Source organism: Quercus lobata, chromosome 4, assembly GCF_001633185.2.
Source record: "Quercus lobata isolate SW786 chromosome 4, ValleyOak3.0 Primary Assembly, whole genome shotgun sequence".
In the NCBI taxonomy this organism is placed as follows: Eukaryota; Viridiplantae; Streptophyta; class Magnoliopsida; order Fagales; family Fagaceae; genus Quercus; species Quercus lobata.
Genome location: NC_044907.1, coordinates 8,083,786 through 8,107,168, shown reverse-complemented (window position 1 = coordinate 8,107,168; position 23,383 = coordinate 8,083,786). Strand labels below are relative to the sequence as shown.

Sequence of the window (23,383 nt, the reverse complement as noted above, 5' to 3'; positions counted from 1 at the left end):
GTGAATCCCGATGCTTATGGAGTCCACTTTCATGTAAGAAGAATGTTGTGTAAAATTAAAATGGTTCTACAAAACAAAGCGCCTACAACCACAACCAAACTCATGGTCAATTACACAACTTGCTTAGATGTTAATTTTGTGACTAAATTTGAGCACTTACAAACAGAATCACCACATAAACTTAATAATAATAATAAATTAGGTGCATCAATTACAATGTAACACTTAATTAAACATATTGTGGATTTTAGTGTGAAATTGGGTGTGCATTTTTCCATACAAAATAATAAATTTATCTTTAAAAAAAAAAATTAACAAAGATATTTATTTGCTGCATTGTAGCTACTAGGTAGTAAGAAAATCTACCATATATTTGATACATGCATCTATCATCTCACATAAGATGAACCCTACAAGTGTGAAACCCATCTAATGTGAGAGAATAGATAAGGGAAAATGGGTATTTGCCCATAATTTATAAACTATGCAGTAAAATACTCTTATTTCCAAATTATATAGCAAAATGTCTTTGTTTTTTACAACTCAATTTTAACAAAATTAACTTACAAGTGAAACTCGATATCCTCTAAATCGAGTTCTTATAACTCAACATTAATAATGTCGAGTTCTAATTAAATTTCCAAAAGAATTTAAATGACAAAATATGCATAGAACATGACATTACTAATGTCGAATTCCATCCATAACTCGATTTTGTTAAAATTGAATTTAAAAAAAAAATAACATTTTACTAAATAATTTCAAAATATACACATTTTACAGCATAATTTACAAATTAGGGCAAATGCCTATTTTTTTTTATTTTTTTTTGACACAAAATGCCTATTTTTTTCCTAATAAATACATGACGTATGTAATGCCACCTCATGGCTAGTGCCTCTATCGCAATCATCATTAAAATCTTGTCCAAGTAAAAAGAGTAAAATGATTCTCACGTGAGGCACATGGTTAAGGCTTAAAGACACCACAAAATGCCATTATGTACGAGCAGAGCATCCACCTAGCAAGCCTAGCATAACTAAATGCCAATCTTTTTTTTTTCTTACAAAAATAAAAAGTAGTAGTAAACTGTATAAATGTTTTTATATCTATCTATCTCTAGAATCTTCGAGGGATCGTTGAAATATCAAAAACCAAAAAACCAAATACAAATCGCATTTGCCACTCCAAATTCCAAGCTCTCAAATTCTTTTCCTCCACCCGTGAGTCTCTCTCTCTCTCTCTCCCTCTCTCTCTAAACCCGTTTGTTTCCCGAGAAAATTCTATCCTCGATTGCAATCTGTTTCATGTTTTACAGTTTTGGTTTGAACTAGTGAGAATTCAATCTGTAACCGTAAACTAGTCTCAGCTGAATAGTGGAGTTTCTGTTTGTTTTCAGCTACATTTTCTCGGTAACCAAACGGAGAGTAAACTATGTTCGAATTGTACGCTGACTTTTTTTTTTTTTTTTTTGGTTGCAGAGATTTGATCGTGAAAGTCAAAGCCCTAGGTGTGTTTGCTAAATTTGTGAGTAATGGACGAAGTTCACGAGGAGCAAAGTCAACCGCTCGGTAATTCATTGCATTTCTGATCTTTGAAGGTTTAATCTAGGTCACTGTATGTTTTGTCATTCGATTTTGAACAAAAATTGTTTGCTTGATATTTGTAATGGCAATGATTCTGAGCTGTTTTATGCATCACATTTGACATATAGTGAACGAAAATTACAAGCTTAGTTGATAAAGAAAGTGTTTTTATGGTCTTTTTGAGGATAATTTTCAGAGATATAGTTCAAGTTTTGGGAATCTAGGCTGACCTTTTAATATATGTGTAATTGTGTGGCAATGCACGTGGTAATGCGGATGTGGAGGTTTTTTTTTCTGATGGGTAATGTAAGAACTTTTATTAAAAAAATAGGCAACCCAAGTACACTGGAAATGTACTATAGGGGCAAAACATCAAGAGCCCAAATTACAGTGATCAATTAAAATAGGAAGGGGAAAACAAGAAAAGGATGGCAAAACTAGACTCCATTCAAGGAGAGTAAGGAAGAAAAAAGGCTTAATCTTGAGAATGGACTGTTCACAGCCCTCAAAACTTCTAGCATTCCGTTCTTGCCAAATACGCCGTGTGAATTTTTATCATTGGATTGTGTTTGCCATGAATTTAAATATCTAATTAATTCTTGGACTAGATCATGCTAAGTTTGACAGAGGTCCAGTTAATACTTGATGTACTAAGCAATATATATATATATATATATACACACACACACATACACACACATATCTATATACATATATAGTCTTCCAAAGATTTTGATAATTAAAACGATGTTTATTGTACTTCTTAAATATATATACGCATAATCTAGTAACTGGAGTCTTGCTCTGCTTGGTTTTCAGCTTATTAGGGAGAAGAAAATGGTACTTTTCTCTATGATTTGTATGATTAGGAAAGATTGCTCAATAGGCAGTTCTTACATACTACAATTATTTTGAAACTTTAGGTTTAGGAAGTAACATTGTGACTACCAATCCGTACTTATACCCTGCCTGGCCTTATCTTTTGCAGATCAAGAGGAAGACAATGAAATACGTACTGAAAGTGCTGCATTTGTGCAAGGGGAACCTCCGCAAGATGGTAATGGGCCCCCAAAAGTGGACTCTGAGGTGGAAGTTCTTCATGAGAAAGTCACAAAGCAAATCATTAAGGAAGGTCATGGTCAGAAACCATCCAAATATGCAACATGCTTTTGTAAGTGCCAGATAGTTTCTTATTTTTGTGCTTCTGAGCTATTTTCCATGAGCATTAATTATTCTCATATCTACAACTAATTTGCAGCTAATATTACCTAACTCATGTAGTTGTATGCCATTAGTTGATCTGTATAAATTTCTGCTTTCGTATCAGGTGTCTCATGTCTGGTATTGAATGTGTGATGGTACTTTACCCAATATCTCATTGAAACTTCAATGATGATTATCTTAATAAACTCATATTTGATATGTTTGTGGAAAACAGTATGGCAAAGGTTGAGACTGATCAATTTGAGGGGTCCTTAACCTAGTATATTAAGCTTTAAAGCTATAGACATATATACACTATTCAAAGTCATTCTGCCATTTGACTAACTGGCTAAGGTGAAAAGTCTTTATGTTGATGCAATTTTTTCTTTTATATATATAGGAGGTACAGATGTTTCTTTGATTTTCACTTTTCTCTCTACTTTTGAAGGGAAATATTGTGTTGATTGCTGATTGTTTCTTGCATTTTACATCTTAGAATTGTGCCTTGCAAGTTGAGGTTTTTAATTTTTTTACTCTTTAAATGTTGACATGACATATAAGGCTGCCTTGGTTGGCTGGGCAAAGAGATAGGTACTGGAAATCCATTTGAAAATCTTGTCTAATAGGTTGGATTAAGTATTTGCCTTTGTTGCTGGATGAAATTTTCTTCACTGTTCTGTTTTTCAGGGCAATCATGTTGCAGATGAATTTTTCATCTAGCAAGCTCATTTCTAAGTTAGTGTGTTGGCACCCTGATATTTGTTTGTTAGGAATGTTATTCATGTGTTGGGTCCCATAAATCTTAGAGAATATCCTTTCTCCAAAAAAAAAAACTCAACCACTTATTCCAAGGCATCGAGAAGATCTGGCATTAAATTTTACTACTTCAAGCTAAATTTTTTCATTCACTAAATGATAATATTGCAACCAAGGGATCTGAATTAATACAGTTTATGGGGTATTTTCTTCAAGGCTGAATGCACAAGGTACCAAAATAGAGGGTGCGTTTTAGAAATACTGTTCAAAAATGGTCTTACAAGAGTGTAACAATTTTCTTGCTTATAAGATTGTTATCTGTACTTGTATGAGGTGACAACTTAAATGTCTGATTTCCTGCAATTCATGCACCTCATGTTATGTTTCTCTTTCTACTAGGTATGCCTTGGCCTGGTCCTATATAGGGCCAAGTAGTGTAAAAGGATTCATGTAGCCTACCTTTATTAGTTGGGATTAAGGTTTAGTTGACTTCTTTGCATATTCCTGTGGCATCATGATGTTAGATAGTTGTTATACATATAGTAATATTATACCCATCAAAGAAGCTATTCAAAACTGTCTCATGGTATATTTATGGGTGATGTTAACTCCATTATGCTTTCCAAACCACACTTTGTGATAGTGCACTACAGGGCTTGGACGGAAAGCACCCTGCACAAGTTTGAAGACACATGGAATGAACAAAAACCAGTTGAGTTGGTATTAGGAAAAGGTACTTGCTTATATGATCCTTTTTTCTTTTCTTTTTTTTCTTTTTTTTACTTTTCAAAATGCACATAATATCTACACTAAACTTTTTATCTGTCGCATGGATTATCTCATTGTAATTTTTCACTGTGTTAATTACCGATTCCCTCTATCTATATTTTTCCATCTACGATTATTTCAGACAATGAGTTCTTATTAATCTATGGTAGTATGGTGTTGTTTATTAATTAAGATGAAGTAGGTGAAAATTGCATGGTTTTTCATGAATTTTTATCAATTAAGGAAGTAACAAGGAATATGACCTTAGATAGAATAGAATGGAGGAAAAGAATACATATGACTGACTCTAACTAGTCCGTTGAGAATCCGTAGCCAACCCCAAAAACTTGGGATTGAGGCAATTCATTACCTATGGACTACATGAATTTATGGTAGGCCCTTTTTATCTTACTTTTTGTTCATCATCATGAACATGAAGTAATCTTTTCTATTAATAAATATTATTATGTATAAAAAAAATAAATAAATAAAACCATAAATTTCTGGAAGGCTGTAGGCTTATTTCCACAAGGTTGAAACTTGAAAATATAATTAACTCATTCAGAAAATTGGATCGCTAAATATCTCTTTTTCATAATTCCAATTAGATCCAACATGAAGGTTAAAGCCAACAATGGAAAATTATGTTGGAGAATACAGCTGCAGCAGTATACAACACATAAATACAGCTAACACACTCACACTGACACATTTGCATGTATGTTTAAATTTTATTGATATCAGCCAAATCATCTATCTGCTGTAATATTCTATTGAACTAGTTCTAGAACATTGATGTACTTCCTTCTGCAACAGAGAAGAAAGAAATGACTGGCTTGGCTATTGGTTTGTCCAGCATGAAATCCGGTGAACGTGCTCTGTTACATGTGGGCTGGGAATTGGGTTATGGGAAAGAAGGAAGCTTTTCTTTCCCAAATGTTCCACCCATGGCAGACATCATTTATGAAGCTGAGCTAATTGGGTTTGATGAGACCAAAGAGGTAAATTTCTGTTAAGTGACTTTCTAAGTACTTGTTTACGGATGTTCAAAGTTTCTATATGATTTTATAAGCTTGACACATACATGGGGTGATGCATTTCTCAGGGGAAAGCTCGTGGTGACATGACTGTGGAGGAAAGAATTGGTGCAGCAGATCGAAGAAAGATGGATGGAAATTCTTTATTCAAGGAGGAAAAACTGGAGGAGGCTATGCAACAGTATGAAATGGTTACACACTTAGTTCCTTCAATTTATTGTTTCTTTGCTTGAGTTCGTGTGCGTGTCTATATATATATATATATTCCTTTTCTAAGCAAGTTCTGATGGTTTTTCCTGATGTCAGGCCATCGCATATATGGGTGACGACTTCATGTTCCAGTTGTTTGGGAAGTACCGGGACATGGCATTAGCTGTTAAGAATCCGTGTCACCTTAACATGGCAGCATGTATGATAAAGCTCAAGCGCTATGAGGAAGCAATTATGCAGTGCAACGTCGTAAGTATATGGTTTGATGGATGGATTCATTTGATCTGTGCAAACATGTCTTTTCATCTTTAGATTCCACAATATTAGAGAATTTTGAAGCTTATCTACGTTAAGAACATGCTTGAATTGGCATATTTTACTCCATGAACCCATGTTTTCGTTTATCTTTTTGACATGTATGGAAAACACTAAGCCACCTCAATATGCCCTCAGAAATTGTACTAATTACTTACAAGCCCCGATATAGTCAATTATGACTTTTAGGAGCCCTATTGACTTTCTTACTCAACACTACACATTTATAATCTCCATAATACGTACCTTTGTGGCATGCTGTATGGCTATTTTTATTGCAGGCCCACATTGTTAATATAACTGATGTCAAATACAATTAATGCATGGTATTCTATGCTTATACATTATTTGAAGGCCTAATGATCATTAATCTATTAAGGCTCCATTTGAATCTAGGAACAAGGGAAAAGAATCTTAATAGTTGCTTTCTTTCTCTCTCTTACTCCTTAGTATAACTTATAAAAGGTTTAACTCAAATGTCTCTAAATGATAAGTCTGCCAGCTCTTTGCAGATAAGCCCAAATACAGTTTGTGTTTCTTCTTAGTCTGCAGGTACTAGTGTTCTAATGCAATGGACATTAATTAAGACTTTAACATGCAAAGCCACAGTGAACTTGGCCGTGGGTCTATATTTAAGGGCTTATATGGGGACTGCATTAACTGCAACAGGTCATTAAACCTTCTTTAGGACCTGGAAATTAAAGTGAAGTCTTGTCGGCTCTTAGGTATCCAGAATTTAACATTTTGTCACAGGCAGCCAACATTTCAGAAAACAACAATTTGCATCTCTCATGTAATCAACACCATTGAATGTGGTGAACAGTTAGAGTTCTAGAATATTGACATGTACCTATTTAATGACTTATCAAAAAAGAAAATGATAATGGTATGATGGGTTCACAGGTGTTGGCGGAGGAAGAAAACAATGCGAAAGCACTGTTCAGGCGAGGTAAGGCTAGAGCAGAACTTGGGCAAACAGATGCTGCTCGGGAGGACTATCTAAAAGTGCGTAAATTTGCACCTGAAGACAAAGCAGTTGCGAGGGAGTTACGTTTGCTTGCTGAACATGACAAGGCTCTTTATCAGAAGCAAAAGGAGATTTATAAAGGAATCTTTGGACCAAGACCCGAACCAAAACCAAAGCGAACTAATTGGTTGGTTCTCTGTTGGCAGTGGCTATTGTCACTATTCTATTGCCTCTTCAAACGTGAAAGGTACAAAGCAGACTAATCAGAGGTTTCAATAAGCAGACGAGCGAGAGATTTTGTGTACTATGGGTTCTGGTGTTGAATGTTTACCTGCCAATGGATTCAGTCGGTGACATCCAGTTCTTTCCTCTTGTGTATGCTATAATGAGCCTAAATATGTTTACTAATGAACTTTTCATGGTGTAGTGGGACCCTGAACCAATATGTTAAATTGATTTATAATCCAACAGGACTTTTCTCTTTTACATAGGATGTAACAAGTTTACCTTGTATTGTGGGCTGGTTCATTAGGTTTGGTGTTTTAATATGATAAATATTTCATTGATGACTACTACTTTTTAAGGACTTCAATTTTGTGTATCGCTGATGAATTGAACTTTTTCATTCCTCTCTTAGTGTTTTACTTTATGGCCAATTAGAAAAACTTGTTGCAGGAATGAAGATGGCCTCCACTCTAATATATGTTATTGGAACTATGTTTAAATGAAATGATCTTCTAAATAGAGAATTGGCCCTAACAGTCTAGACCTCTAACCCTCCTATTCTTGCACCTAGGACCAAACTCAGTTTGCAGTTCTTGTTATAACCTCAAATGTTTGCTGGTAGCATTAACATTTGTGATCATTTAAATTGAAATAAATATTCTACTTAATGTTGAAATTAGAGCTCCAATAATTTGATCCTAGTCAGACTGTCAGAGGAGCTCAAAGTACTCTTGGTGACACTACTCTAGTCACCGAAACAGGTACAAAAGATTGTAGAAGTACACAGAAGACTGAAAATAGTATTCTGCATAATCTATGTTAAACAATGGAGCAATAATCCATTCTCTGAAGAAAAATGATGAATATGTACTTCGACCTCATATTGCATAGTTGTTTCTTTATTTATTTATCAATTTACTAAATAACATTTCTTGCATCACAAAAATGTAGTCTCTGTTCTTTGTTGAGCTCATAAACCCAAAAAAAAAAAAACTTTTATTGATCCCAAAGATATTATACTACTTCTTCTACATGAAACATTAAAAATGTCTACCATGGTTGCTTTGGCATGTACGTCCAAGCACAATAAGCACAAACAATCCTCTGTGATATATACACATAAACAGCAAATGATAAACTCATTAACATCACATCCTTCCAGTCACCCTTCTGCTTGGGGCTCAAATTCTCTTGCAAAACCTTCCCAAACTTCTCAAACCGAACAAAAGACGGTGGCAACAATGACTTCCTTTTGCTCTCTTTCTTCAATCTTGGTTTGGAAGTATCCACAGGCTTGTGGCTTTGGCAACATAGAAGGATGAGAATTCTTGGGCTGCTTCTGGTCTTTCTGTGTTCTTGAGTTGTGCTGTGTTTTGTGTGGAATGAAGGGCCAATTGAGAGAGCAGCCATGGAAGATAAAATGGGGTTTTTGAATCTTCAAGTTTAGATCAGTTGGAGAGGAAAGCTTTGTTCATGGATGTTTGTGAGGAAGGAGAGGTGAAGGTGCTGTGTTTGACCTCATTTTGCAAAGAGAAGATAAACCCAATCACTTTCATTGGCTGCTTGTGGAGTGCAAGAAAATATCTTTCATGGAAAAGCAAATACTTACCTTATATTTTTTGGTACGTATGGGTTGGATAAGAGTCTGGCTCTTGTCATTGCGTCAGTCGGTGGGACAAACATCAATGTGACCTCCAATTGAAAAGGTTGCTAACACACTTTTCCCTGCATCTATTTTCCATAACTACTTCAATTTCGCACCATTTTTTATATTTATTCTAAGACTTAGTGAGTTAGAATAGTTTATTTTTATATGTTTTTAACCTGAATTGTTAGAAAAATGGTACCTAAAAAACTGGTATAAAGTGCTGTTTTAAACTATCTTATCTACTAATCTCTTAGGACCAACCAAATCGAGAAATAATGTATCAGCCTATCAGGAATTCAAATAGTCTATAATTTGAGCTCACTGAAATATTAAATTCTCAAAAATTTTAAAAATAAAATAAAATATCTTACCAGCCAAACACTAACAAGATATTCGTTCATGGCAGCTGAATATCCTTTTTCTCCATTTTCTTTAATGTGAATAAACGTCCTTCTTACATATGTTATCTACTTACCTGTAGTTAAAAATAAATTCTAAGAAAAACACAGCACATGTTAAAGAAAAACATGCGCAGACACAATAATTTTGTATACAGAGCCACTAAATTATTGAGTAATGTACTGTTATATGAACTTGAAATAAACACTATGTAACAAAACCCAAAACTTTTATAAATATAGAAAAATGTTAATGGATATCTCAAAAATATTTGTTAGTAAATTATTTTTTTTAAAAATTTATGAAAAAAATTAATATTTTAGTGTCCTTTTATATTTTTCATAAAAATGATATTAAAATTTTTTTTAAAATAATATATTAACAATTGTCTTAAAGACATACATTAACAAAACCACACAAATATAATAGGAGTTCTTTTCTTTCCAAGGGGAATCATTTTTTTGAGGGAATAATTTTGTGCCAACAGTTATTAATCCATTGGCATTGACTTCGTACCAGTAGACTGTGTCTCTCTCTAATCTCTAGATCTTTCAAACAACAGAACTCTTCTTCATTCTTTAATCATTATCTTTTCTTCTTGGCCTTCACCCAATTTGACTATTAGTCCCCATCCTTAACTTACACGTTTTGTTGTCCTTTCTATCAAAGTTTCGAAACTCATCCAAACTGGTGGGACCCCATTAAATCATCCAACGGCTCTAATTCAAAATCCCCAAATCTCGATCAACACCCTTGACGTACATCATCATACAAGAGTCTTCATATGAGTACCTTTATTATCAATTAAAAATATCATATTTTTTATTATAATTATTTTACGTGTCAGAACATAATTAGCTACATATTTTCTCTATCGGTTATAATATATTACAAAATTATGACATCATGGGGATAATTACGGCACAAATGGTAAGATTAGAATTTATGTTATAATATTGAAAGAAATAGTCAAAAGAATTATTATGACGTCAAAAGTCTAACCGCAAGAGTCAAAGCTTCTTAACTTTCTTACGTGTTACACATGTAACACTAACATTGACTAAACTCTCTTCCAGATTTTGACACGTGTACTGTTAAAGAAATGTACGGTCAAGATTGCGAGTATTTTGATTTGAAAAGCTTTGAATTGCAGACTGAGCAATCAACCAGTAGGGTTGGCTAAATTTTTTTTAAGGTTTTAATGGACCCGACAAAAGTTTACAGCGTTGCAGAATTTGGCATCCCGAGAACAAATAGGAATGTGACACGTAAGCGTACTGGACTGAATTGTCAATGTGAGAGTTATTTATTTTGACATTGGAGTTAATGGAAATGTGGTTGGGATTGCATGAAACATGGTGCACCAAGCATTCCTTGTCTTCTGAACAAGATCTAAGGTTAGGATTGAGAAGTTGTACAACATGACTTTGACTAGGACATGAAGTTTCCAGTTCATGGGCAACATTTTCTTGAGAAGTAGTACAACAATGTCTTTGACTAGTGCATTGTGTTTTGGACTTTTAGTTTAATGTCCAACATTTTAATTAATTAACTTTTTTTTTTTTTGGGCTCCTCTTTTTTCACACTATGGTTGGTTGAATGGAAAAAATGGGAAAGGAAGGAAAGAAAAAGAGAAGAAAAAAAAAAAAAAGTGTTTGGATGTAAGGAGAAGAGAAGGGAAAGTGGAAAATCTATTTTACACTTTTATCCTCTTAAATTATAAAGTAATAAGGTTATAAAAGTAATTTTACAAAAAAATCCAAACTTTTAAAAGGTATTAAAGTAATTTTTTAATTAAAAAAATGGTGGACTCACAAAATCCTTTTACTTTCCTCTCCTCTTTCTTTCCTCATTTTCATTTTAACCAAACAAAAAGAAATCTCTTCCTTTCTCTTCCCTTCTTTCCCTTTCCATGCAACCAAACATAGTATCAATATAAAATGTATATTATGTATCTGTTATATACAACATTTCTCTCGCATAGTGTGAATCTCAATTGCCTATAGAACTTACACAATGCAAAAGAGATTATATGCAACTAATACATAAGATACTACATATATTTATTATGAGGTTTAGTTAACAGATGTTCTTAGAACATTTGTTAATGGATCATTTTAGGAAAATTTTCATACTATTTTTATGATAAATATTTTAAAAAAAAAACTATTAAAAATCAATTACTTATTTCCCATAAAAAGTTTTTAAAAATACTTCTTAAACCAATACTCTTAAAGTATCCATTAATTTTTCCCTTTAATATATAAGATATGATTAGAAACTTGTGACTTTCACTCTTTAATATTAATAGGGTTTTGTTAATGAATGTTCTTAGGGTAATTGTTAATAAACTATTTTAGAAAAGTTTTGACACCACTTTTATTGAAAATATAAAAATAATCGAAAAAATTAAGTTTTTTCATAAAAATTTTTAAAATAAGTCCTAAATTAATGTCCTTAACACATGCATTAACTTTTTCCATATTAATATTACATTTTATCATTATGTTGAATATTAATGAGTTCCCTTTTGATGTAAACTGGATTCAATCATGGATCTATGTTTGACAACAAAACCTTCTCTTATTATATATGTAATGTACAAATGTGAATTTGTTAAACAATTTTGTAGCTCAATGTTATTATCCAAAACTTTTATAGAAAACTATTTTTTTAGAGGAAAAAATTCAACCTATAGCATTTGCTCATAATGATTGTCTTTTATCATTAAACTAAATATCAATTAATTTTTTGTGCAGGCGAAGATAGAACCTCATATCTCTTATTGAAATGAAAAATATATATATTTAATGCTAAACCACCACCAATCTATTTGTCTAAAAAATAAAAAATTTATTTGTCTAAATAACATTAAAAGAAAAGTACAATGTTGGAAGTGAAGGGATCAAATACTATATTGATGTGGATTGACAAACTCAATTTTGTATTCATCTCATTCAAAATGAAGCGTAGACACGATACTAACTTTCCAAAAGCTACATTGTTTTAATTGGTTAATTTTCCACTCTCCCAAAAGATAAATAAAAATTGTTCCTTAAAAGTAATTGAAAAAAATGAACATGCATGCACTTGTTAGTTTTATGAAGAAAAATGGTCTAACTTAAGGACAATGCAACAGTCAAAATTGACCAATTAATTATCATAAGACGCCCTTTGGGTAGACTGTCGAGTAGTAAACATCACAATATCATACAGATTGATTGTGAGATACATATAATTAACGAGACCCACGTGTGTCAAAGCGTTTGAGGCATGCAACAACGTGACAGTGTACTAGAAGATATGGAGTCCTCTTATATATATTTAAAACAATGTACAATAATATTATGGGATGTCTTAAGAATATTAATTAGTTTAATAAATATTTTTATGGAAAAAAACAATTGATTTTTATTTTTTTACAGTTTTTTAATATTTTCATAGGAGTGGTATTTAAAGTTTCTTAAAATGGTTAAATTAATAAGTACTCTAAAGACACTCATTAACGAAACCCTAATATTATTTGTTATGAGTAAGTGTCCTTCTGTGACTAGGTTTTTTTGTTAGATTTTTTTTTTTTAACAACTTTTTAAAATCTCATTTTATCTCACTTTTTCAAAATACAAGCATATTTAACACACTTACCAAAAAAAAATTTACAAATAAATAAGTCGATGTCAAACACACATTAAAAGTATCTTATGGAAGTTGAGAATTTTATAACTCAACTAATACTTTTTGATATTTTTAATGAAAACTTCCTGGATTTAAATCCTCAATTTCCCAATTATTAGTTATAGAAAAAGAGAATCCTATCGACAAACAATGATTCCATCCGGATAAAAATGATCTAAGTCCCTAAAATAACTCTACCATAGAGTTTTTGAAATCTTATCAGTTCATTCTGAAATGAAAATGATGAATTTTAGAATATTTTGAATAGATACTAAAAGTCAAGATTTTTCTAAATGTTGATGACATGGTAAAATTTAATACACTCATTTCAAAATAAATGGATAGGATTTCAAAAACTTTCTAATAGAGGGGTTTGACTTACCTCCAGTATTTTTTTTACTTGAATCATCCATTAACTAAATAAAGGGTGGAGATTAAAATCCACTACCACTTGCCATTGTGTATTTAAAACAAAAGAAAACATCCAATTAAAAAAGCACTGACTGTAAGCCAAACCCTAATAGAGTTACCTAAAAACTCTAAAAGATCTGCTTCCTCATTGGCTCAATGTTCGAGTGTAGTAAATGAAAAACAAAAGTGATAAGTGCTCAACAACATTGTTATGTGTTATATCTAGTGCTCTAGCATTTTATTCAATGGTTTATTTTTTATTTATATATAAATAAAGTTAAATTATACACAAATATTAACAGAAGTAGACGCCTACACCAAAAACTCAGTAAACATATAAAATAATCCTTAACTTGTATCATATAGAAACTCTAAACAGTAATATTATTTTTTAATAATTAATGTCTTATAAAATATTTCTCCATTTGTCAAGAGCTTTGAACTTCAACAACATTGTTTAATTTGGGTTCAATTAGGTCAACTAGTAAAAAAAATAAATTCAAGATTCGAACTAGGAGTGGCAATTCATGTTTGCGGGTCGGGTTCATGTTGTGTTGAGTCATAAGTATTCGGCTATATGGGTTGACCCGAATTCGACTTATTTACTAAACGTGTTAGGAATCCTTAATCCAAACACAACTTGTTTATTAAACAAGTCAGTCCAACCCGACACATTTAACTCGTTTAATTAACAAGTTATGTAAAAGTTAATACAAATGACCCGTTTTATAATCTATTTAATTAATAGGTCATACTTAACTAATATAATCTTTATCAATTCTCATGTATATAAAATTAAAATACAATTACAACTATAAATATAGTAATAAATATATAAAAACAATCATAAATTAAGTAATAGTATCAAAATAATTAATAACTTTATAAGTTAAACGGGTCAAATGGGTTCACATGCTGAACATGAACCTGACCTCTTTATTAAATAGGTTAGTCATGTTAACCTGAATATGACCTGAACCTGTTTAGCCTCAATTCATGACCTATTTATAAACAGGTTAGTCATGTCAGGTTCGCAAGTCGTGTTAGATTTTGCCACCTCTAGTTCGAACTTCAAACTTGCCTATAACAAAAATTCATTAAACATATTTAATAATTCTTAACTTGTATCATATAGACACTCATAAATAGTAATATTTTTCTAATAATTAATGTCTTATAAAATATTGCTCAATTTTTCCAGAGTTTTGAACTTCAACAACATTGTTAAATTTGGGTTCAATTAGGTCAACTAGTAAAAAAAAAAAAAAAAAATTCGAGGTTCAAACTTCAAACCTGCCTACACCAAAAATTCATTAAACATATTTAATAATCCTAAACTTGTATCATGTATACACTCATAAACAATAATATATATGTGGGTGTTAAAAACAACCACCAAAATGATAATGATGGAATAAATGACTTGCACAATTAATTTCTAAAAAAAGGGGAAAATATTGCACAATGAGAGATCTAAATAGCAAATTAAATGAACAAAAGGATCATTTCTTCCATCATTATCATTTTGGTGGTTGTTTTTGACCCCCACAATATATTTTTTAATAATTAATGTCTTATAAAGTATTACTCTTTTTGTTAAGAGTTTTGAACTTAAACAACATTATTTAGTATGGGTTCCAATTAGGTTAACTGGCAAAAAAAAAAAAAATGTTCGAGGTTCAAACTTCGAACCCATCTATGCCAAAAATTCATTAAACATATTTAATAATCCTTAACTTGTATCACATAGACACTAATAAACAATAATATTTTTTTTAATAATTAATGTCTCATAAAACATTATTTTTTAGTGTAGGTTCCAATTAACTTAACCAATTTAAATTTCTTTAATCAAATAAGAAATATGATTTGGAATTTGAATTCTATTTATTCCAATAATAAATTAGTGTTTTAACTAGTTGATAACAAGAAAAAATTGTTTAGTGTATTGGAACTCGTCTTCACATTGTAAAAAATTGTCTTTATAACATTTGATAATAAAACATGGGTGATGTATTAATGGATGTTTTTAAGAAAATTGTTAATAAACTACTCAACACCACTTTCATGTAAGAATTATAAAAAACTATTAACAATATTTATTGTTTTATTATTCTCGTAGTAAAATATTTCTAAAAATAGTTCTTAAACCAATATAAAAATATTACTAAAAAATTTTGATATTATTTTTAAGATAAATATAAAAAGTTGTTTAAAAAGTCAATTGCTTTTTTTTTTTCTTTCCAAAAAAAAAAAAAAAAGTTTCTATTTATATTTGCTAAACCAATACTACTAAGACATGATTAACTTAAAATTAAAAAATAATAATAAAAATAAAAAAGAAAAAGAAAGAAAAATGATTGAAAGTGGAGGGCATGTGGAATCATGTGAGTGGTCACACCAAACACACTTACATTTTGACCTATACTACACTCTACCCAAACCCCTCGAACCCCGAAACTCTCTCTCCACCAACAACTATCATGCGCCTTAAAGCGCATTACGCACCCCTCCAAATCCCATAACCCCAAAAACCCAATCCTTTTCACACTTTTCTTATGCCCCCCTTCCACGCACTTTGCGTATCCAACTCTCTCTCTCTCCCTCTCAGTAGTTAAACTGCGTTGACTCCTCATTTCTTTATTACCCATTATGCCCTCACCCAGTCCTCACATTTTACACCGGCGTACCACGAACCAAATATCCCACCACCTTTTATGGCAGTTTCTGTAATTTCGGCGTAATCTCTGGGCTTTACAATACCAAATCTAATTAATTAGAAACAACAACAACGCCACCTCTTCGTAGCTCTGAAGCTGAAACCAAAAAAAACCCTAAGAGATAGAGAGAGAGAGAGAGGGGGGTAGTTCTCGTAAATATTGCATGAGTTTTGGGCAAAAGAGAAAGAGGCGAAGAAGAAGAGGAAGAGGAAGATGAAGAGGTTGAGGTCTAGTGAAGATCTCGATTCGTACGGCGACAAATGCAAGGATCCGAACCCGAGTTTGAATCCGAACCCGAGTTCGAATTCGAACCCGAGCCGTTCCTCTTCGCAGTATCGGACTAGCTTCTACCACAAGTCGGAGAATGCGCGGAAGGGCGGGTTGGTTTCCTCGTCGTCGGCGGCGGCGGTGGCTTCGTCGAGGTACGACCGGGATCGGTCGTCCGGCGCGGACGATGATCGGGAGGGGTCGAGGGTGGTGAGGAAGAGATCGGAGCATGATTTCGATGGGTTTGATAGGAGGAAGGGGTTCGATCGGTATAGTGGAGAGAGTAGAGGAGGTGGCGGAGGTTACGATCGGAGTTTGATTCACCGGTCGGAGAGTTTCTGCGGCGGTGGTTCGTCGACTTCTCTGTCTTTGTCTTCGTCGAGGAGGGAGTTTCCGAAGCGGTTTAGATCGGAGCGGTCGTCTTCGGGTTCGGATCCGTCGAGACGAGAAGGGAGCGTGTCGTCGTGGCGGCGGTTCGGTAACAATGGGAACAAGGATTCGGAGGAGAGGAGTAGAATTGGATTGAGGGATGTGAAGTCGCCGACTTGGTCTAGGGATTCGGCGGCGAGCGAGCAATCGAGGATGGTTAGGGTTTCGGCGGCTTCGACGGTGACGGCTAATACGGTTTCGAATTCAGGTTCGTCGCCGTTACGAACGGTGTCGAGATCGGATTCGAGGGCAGTGGCTGCGACGAAGGAGAATTCGGCTTATTCGAATAAGTCGAAATCGAAATCAAAGTCGCCGACTTGGTCGAGGGAATCGGGTGCGAGTGAGCAATCAAAGAGAATGGATGTGGAGATGGCGAAGAAGAGTGAGGAGCCTCAAGTTGAGAGTGGAAGTAGTAGCGAAATGGAGGAAGGAGAGCTCGAGCCGGAACCAGAACCCGAACGGGAGCCGGAGCCTGAGCCAGAACCAGAACTGGAATCGAATCTCAAAGTTGAGGCTGAAGCTGAAATCGAATCGGGTATTGAGAATAAGGAGGATGGGGTGAAAGTATTGAGTAAAGAAGAAGAGAGAGAGGTGCAAAATAAGGAGAGTGATAGTGAGGTGAAAGATGTGGAGAAAGAAGATGATAAAGTCGATGAATTGAGCAGCGGAAGCGAGGACGGGGATGGGGACGAGGCTGAGGCAGGGAATGATGAAGGTTGTGGTGGTGATGATAAGGAAGAGTGTGTGAAGGAAGATGGGGAGTGTGTTGAGGAGGAAGGAAAGAATGACGGGGTTGTTGATGATGAAGATGACGATGAAAAGTCTTTGGGGTCAGAAGAGGAGTGTGATAAACAAGACAAGGGTGTGAGCATAGATCTTGAAGCCAAGGTAGAGGATGTGGAAATGGAGGTGGAAGTGGAAGAAGCGCAGGAGTTGGATAAGGAAGTTGGGGAAGAAAATGGAGGAGAGGGTGAAGTGAATATGGGGAGAGAAAGAGAGGAGGGTTTGAGTCAGAATTTCAAGGATAAGGGGAAAAGTGTGTCGATTGAACCAACCCATGTTGCCGATTCTGCTGAAGATGGTGTATGGATGGAGAGGGAATCGAGGGAGTTTGAGAGGGATAGTGATGATATGGAAGGACCGAGTACTCGGGGGTTTGAGTTGTTTAGTACTTCTCCGGTTAGAAGGGAGGAGAAGAATGATCAATCCGGTGTTAATAGGCCGAAGGAAGAGAAGCTGGTGTTGGAACCGTTTGATCTTTCGTTAAGCTTACCGAATGTTTTGTTACCGATTGGTGCTGCTCAGGATACAATTCAAGCAGCTCCTGGTTCACCTAGTCAAGCCAGGAGTGTTCAGTCCATGAGTACTACATTTCGTACTAATTCAGATGGATTTACTGCATCAATGTCTTTTTCAGGTTCTCAGTCGTTTTTCCACAACCCCAGCTGTTCTCTGACACAAAATTCGATGGACAACTTTGAACAATCGGTTGGCAGCCGCCCCATATTTCAGGGAATCGATCAAGCTTCTCAGGGAGCTTGGCAGGGACAGTCTCAGAATGAGTCTAAGCCTAAAGATATCCCTCTATATCAGAGAATCTTGATGAATGGAAATGGCTCTCTTAATCAGTCTCAAGTATTACAAGGCATTTCGAATGGTCAAGCTGTGCAAGGAGGACAACATAGGGGTTTAGAAGGAAGCTCTAAAATGGGCAATGGACTAGAAAGGCAGTTGAGCTTTCATAGGCAGCAGTCGTTCAACGATGATGTTAGATCGCCTTCGCAAAGTGTAGGGTCTCATGATATTGGATCAAATTATAGTTATGACAAGAAGCGGAGAATGAGGGAAAAGAGTAGTGGTAGTTTATATAGGAGTAGTGGCCAGAAGGAGTTTGAATACAGTGGTGGTGGAGCTGAATATGTTGAGAAAATCATTGCCAAGATAGTTGAGGAACCGGTACATGTAATGGCTAGGAAATTTCATGACATGACACCACAATCCATAGTGCGTCTGAAAGAGAGCATCACCGATACCATGTTGAGTGTTGATAAGCAAAAGCAACTCGTTGATTTTCAGAAAGCTCTGCAGAACAAGTCTGATATAACCTTGGAGACACTACAGAAATCCCACCGGGCTCAACTGGAAATCTTGGTCGCTTTGAGAACTGGTCTTCCGGAATACCTTCAGCTAGACGACAGCGTTACGAATGCTCATTTGGCGGAGGTATTTCTCAACTTAAAATGCAGAAATCTTGCCTGTAAGAGTTCTTTGCCTGTGGATGAATGTGATTGCAAGGTTTGTGTGCAGAAGAAAGGTTTTTGCAGTGCTTGCATGTGTCTTGTGTGTTCAAAGTTTGACATGGCAAATAAAACATGTAGTTGGGTTGGTTGTGATGTTTGTCTTCATTGGTGCCATACGGATTGTGCGTTACGAAAATCTTATATTATAAATGGAAGAAGTGCAAAAGGGGCTTATGGGACGACGGAGATGCAGTTTCATTGTATTGCCTGTGATCATCCTTCAGAGTTGTTTGGCTTTGTGAATGAGGTTTTTCAAAGTTTTGTAAAGGAATGGACAGCTGAAACTCTTTCCAGAGAACTTGATTATGTGAAGAGAATTTTTCGTGACAGCAAGGATATGAGAGGAAGACGGCTTCATGAAATTGCTGATCAGATGCTGGTACGATTGGCAAATAAGTTGGACCTTCCTGAGGTTTGCAGTCATATCTTGGCTTTCCTTCGTGGTAAGTCCTTTACAACTCTGTTGGTAATATGAGTTCTTTATATTGGGTACTGTATTTTTTTTCTTCCTTGTATGATTATGAGATCATGTTAACGTAGCAACTTGTCATGGACATATCTACTTGAGATTCTTTACCTGTTTCATGTATTTGTTACAAAATGACATGATTTGGGATAACTTTTGCTCGTTGTCTATGTGGTCTATAATTACATTCATTAGGAAATGATTTTAGATAACTTTAGCTATTCACAGGATACCAGTAAAAGAGAGCTGATGACTTCCGAGGAAGACAAATAATTTTTGGTTCCTAGAAGTTATTTGGGTGAAATTTAATGTGTGGGGAAGGTGCTTTTTGGAAGAAAAAATGCCAACTAAACTGCCTTATTTATCATTATGCCTTTTGTTTCTTCTATCATAAATGTGAACACTGCATGATCTGCATTATTTACAATATATGCATGACATATTAGGGGATATGTGCCAAGAGCCTTGTAGTTCAACTGGTTGGCACCTCCTATGGAGCCATCTAGGGTTCAAAATCCCCCACTTCCAACTGTTGATGTATCAAAAAATTTATTAGGGGATATGTGTGACTTATTTTGATAATTGCTTGAGTTTCTGTATTTATATTTGTGAAGCATATGATGATAAACTAGTGATGTTGTAATGCAGAATCGAGCAATTTTTTTTTTTAATGGAAGATAGAGAAGAATCAAGCAATTTCTGAATTCAATATAGTGAATAAAATATAAAGCATCTCTAGTCCAAAACCCTCCCTCTTTTAAGTGTAAATCATATCAATCTTTGGGCAACTCAAGAATTCCATATGAAGTAGACTTTAGGAACTGATTATTTTATGTAAGACAGAAAATGTTGCTGAGCAACCAAAAACTAATCTGCTTTCCGTAGTTTTGTATTGAAATCATGCATTAGTGTTTTGCTTGGTTATGTTGAGTGTGGTTCTTAGCATTTGACTTTTGTAATATAAGAAAATGGTAAACCATTCAATACAGTGGCTTGGAACTGCAATAGTTGCTTCATTGCTGTTCAGAGGGCAATTTTATGTTTATAAGATCAATAAAGGGTTTAAAGAGGGGAAAATTATTTTTTCTTTTTCTGAGATATTTGCATCAGGTATTGGAATGGGGAAGGGGAAGATATGTCATTTTTTTTGCATGGGTTCATATGTGTGATAGACCTAGTGCCATCAAATGAAATATACTGCAGTGTTTTCTTCTTTTCTATATATCATTCTTTTGAGATCTCAAGCTGAACCACGAGGTTATAATTTATATCCTTTAACTGTTACTGCAGAAGCCGAAACTCCCAAGTTAGGCAAGATGCCAATCTCATCTGGCAATGAACAAGGTAAAGAAAGCAATGGGATTGCTGGGACGAGCCAGGATCCCAGTTGGCTAAAAGCTGTTTATTCAGAGAAGGCGCCTCAGTTGGACAGGGCACCTGTTGTATTTCCTAGATTCAGTTATGACCAGATTGATAAACGCACTTTGGAGACTGAGTTGCAGACAAGTATTCAAAAGGAACCTGTGTTTGATGAATTGGAGAGTCTTGTGAGAATCAAAGAGGCAGAGGCTAAAATGTTCCAAGCCCGTGCTGATGAAGCAAGAAGAGAAGCTGAGGGCCTAAAGCGCATTGCCATTGCAAAGAAGGAAAAAACTGAAGAGGAGTATACAGGTCGATTCACAAAGTTGCGTTTGGCTGAGGCTCAAGAAATGCGTAAACAAAAATATGAAGAAGTCCAGGCTCTAGACAGAGCACATCGAGAGTACCATGATATGAAGAGGAGGATGCAAGCAGATATTAAAGATCTGTTACTGAAAATGGAAGCTACCAGACAATCTTGATTTGTGATTAGCCGATCAGTAGGTCTTTCTATAGAATTGTCATCTTCTCAGGTAATTGTACCCTTACTGCTGAAGGTTCTATGTTGTATTATAACATCATGTGTCCTATCTGTTATAGTTCATGATCATGATCAGTAGGTGAATTTTCTGTTCTAGGTTCTGTTTTTCTTTTTTCTTTTTCTTTTTCTTTTTATCAGCTGCTAACCAGAATCTGTACAGAGATTGCAACATCTCTTTATATCTCTTTGTATGATGAAAGGTTTCCCCTTTAGTGAAGCAATATGAAAGAGATTATTTTACATCAAGCCTTTATTTGCTGATGGAATTTTTAGTTAAAGAAAAGGATTTCAATTTTAAATTTTAGTTTGAAATTACTTGAGCTAAATCTCCAAAGATTTCAAACAGTTTATATTAACAACTATTCTTTAAATTTGTTTAGATTTTAAATCCTCAAACTCAAAACACAACCCGAAGGGATTTATTGTAATGGTTGTGACTTGAGATCTCCATTTTGGACTGGCCTGATTGCATTGATTGGCAATGAATTGGTATTTTGTTAAACAAAAAGTACTCTAAGGAGTGAGAAAAGGAAAAAAGAAGAAGAAAGAAACATTTATGTTTTTGTTTGTTTGCATAGGTCACAAAGTAGACAACTTTAAAACAACGCGTGAGATCTGTTTGGATTAGTTATATTTGCTGGTTTAAAGATGCTTGATTTGCATTATTGTGACAACTTGCAGGTATTGTGTAATGTAATCATCAGATTTTATTTTTTATGGGGTTTAAAAAAAAAAGTAGAAGAAGACTAAAAAATAATATTAGAAGAAGTAGTTAAAAAGACATGTCAATTAAGGAAGTAATGGACTAATAGGGAATATTTTTAATCAAATAAAATTGATAAAAAAAATACATGTAACTAAGCCAACATTGACTAACACAGACTAATGTTGTTGAGAATTCAACCACTCCAAAGAAATTGATCAAAGTATATTTAAAGCCCCCCTATATTTTAGGGTGGTTTTAAATAAATTCTTATAGTTTTCAACGTTTCAAATTAAACCTTAAAATCTAAATTTGATACAAATAAAATAAAACCATATAGATTCATTATTTGTTAAATGGATTTTTCAAATCAGTCCCCCTAATCAATTTGTTAAATGGCTTGAAAAATTCAGGGGTTAAAACAAAAAATAAACAAAAAGATACCAAGAAGGTAAAAGTTTTTCCTATTTTGAATTAAATAAACTGCACGTTGAATCATTGATCTATACAAAATTCACAATGAAGCCAGGATTATGATATCCTTTGACTATAACAGATGTAGAGTCCCAAGCCCAATGCCATGTAGCTATTTTGCTATCTTTTTTTTAATTTATATTGATTTCTTTCTTTCCTACTTTGGTCAAAAGTTCAAAAATAATGAACAAGTCTTCGAAAGGAGCTATCAAAGGGTTGGCCGAAAGCCTAACAAAGAGTCAAAACTCAAACCGGCCTTTCTCTTTTACCCAATTGAAGTGGAAGTGATGATACACTCACCAGTCACCAGTTTTATATACACTTGTGCTTGGTTCTAAAATAATGTCTAAAAGTCCTTTTGGTTCCTAATGCTGTTAAGATTGAGGACTTTCATTACCATATTTTTTATTTGCTTGTCTTTATGCTATATCAATTATCAAACCAAATCAAGATTGTAACTCATTTAGCACGTATCAGTTAAGTGATAGGCGATTCATTTTCAAGGAAAGGGGAATTAACTTTTTGATAGATACAATATTATTTCAAATTTATGACATCCACTTCGAGACGATTGTTCTTTATCATAAGGTTAAGATACCAATTGATTTTCGGTATAGGTGGTGATAAAACCCTAAATCTTTTATTCAACGACAAGAGATTTTAATATTTGATATACCATATACCATTGAAACCCCTCCTTTGTTTAATTAGGGCTTGAAATATTTGACATTCATGAAATTAAAATGTTATATGTGATTTTTGAGCAATGACAAGGATATAAAATATTTCCCTCCCTCTCCCTCTCTCTCTCTCTCATGAATTCATTAAGAAGAAGAATGCTCTCTCCTCCAAACCTCACAAACAGAAGGTGGGAGTGAGAAATTACTGAATACGACTAATGTGGACTGAATAGGTGCGAAATGA

At 34.2% G+C, this 23,383-nt stretch overlaps 2 protein-coding genes across 2 annotated transcripts; both read left to right on the top strand.

The window, feature by feature from the left end:
• Positions 1 to 1,098: 1,098 nt before the first annotated feature.
• LOC115986692 (peptidyl-prolyl cis-trans isomerase FKBP42-like) lies at positions 1,099 to 7,443 on the top strand. Its single transcript, XM_031109939.1, has 8 exons — positions 1,099 to 1,223; positions 1,482 to 1,571; positions 2,575 to 2,757; positions 4,189 to 4,278; positions 5,130 to 5,314; positions 5,419 to 5,541; positions 5,657 to 5,809; positions 6,779 to 7,443. Exons 2-8 carry the CDS (start codon positions 1,535 to 1,537, stop codon positions 7,103 to 7,105), a joined length of 1,098 nt encoding a protein of 365 aa, XP_030965799.1. The 5' UTR covers positions 1,099 to 1,223; positions 1,482 to 1,534; the 3' UTR covers positions 7,106 to 7,443.
• Positions 7,444 to 16,115: 8,672 nt separating this feature from the next.
• Positions 16,116 to 21,528, top strand: LOC115983747 (protein OBERON 4-like). The gene is made up of 2 exons (XM_031106510.1): positions 16,116 to 19,359; positions 20,673 to 21,528. The coding sequence occupies exons 1-2, from the start codon at positions 16,134 to 16,136 to the stop codon at positions 21,221 to 21,223; spliced, it is 3,777 nt and encodes a 1,258-aa protein (XP_030962370.1). The 5' UTR covers positions 16,116 to 16,133; the 3' UTR covers positions 21,224 to 21,528.
• The last annotated feature ends 1,855 nt before the right edge of the window (positions 21,529 to 23,383 follow it).

What these genes read in the sequence shown, in the direction of transcription:
- LOC115986692 (XM_031109939.1), top strand. Translation starts at nt 1,535, where the DNA reads ATGGACGAAGTTCACGAGGAGCAAAGTCAACCGCTCG. An exon ending in CAAATATGCAACATGCTTTT is followed by an intron (nt 2,758 to 4,188) that starts GTAAGTGCCAGA and finishes ACTTTGTGATAG; the next exon opens with TGCACTACAGGGCTTGGACG. An exon ending in CTATGCAACAGTATGAAATG is followed by an intron (nt 5,542 to 5,656) that starts GTTACACACTTA and finishes TCCTGATGTCAG; the next exon opens with GCCATCGCATATATGGGTGA.
- LOC115983747 (XM_031106510.1), top strand. Translation starts at nt 16,134, where the DNA reads ATGAAGAGGTTGAGGTCTAGTGAAGATCTCGATTCGTACGGCGACAAA. An exon ending in TATCTTGGCTTTCCTTCGTG is followed by an intron (nt 19,360 to 20,672) that starts GTAAGTCCTTTA and finishes CTGTTACTGCAG; the next exon opens with AAGCCGAAACTCCCAAGTTA.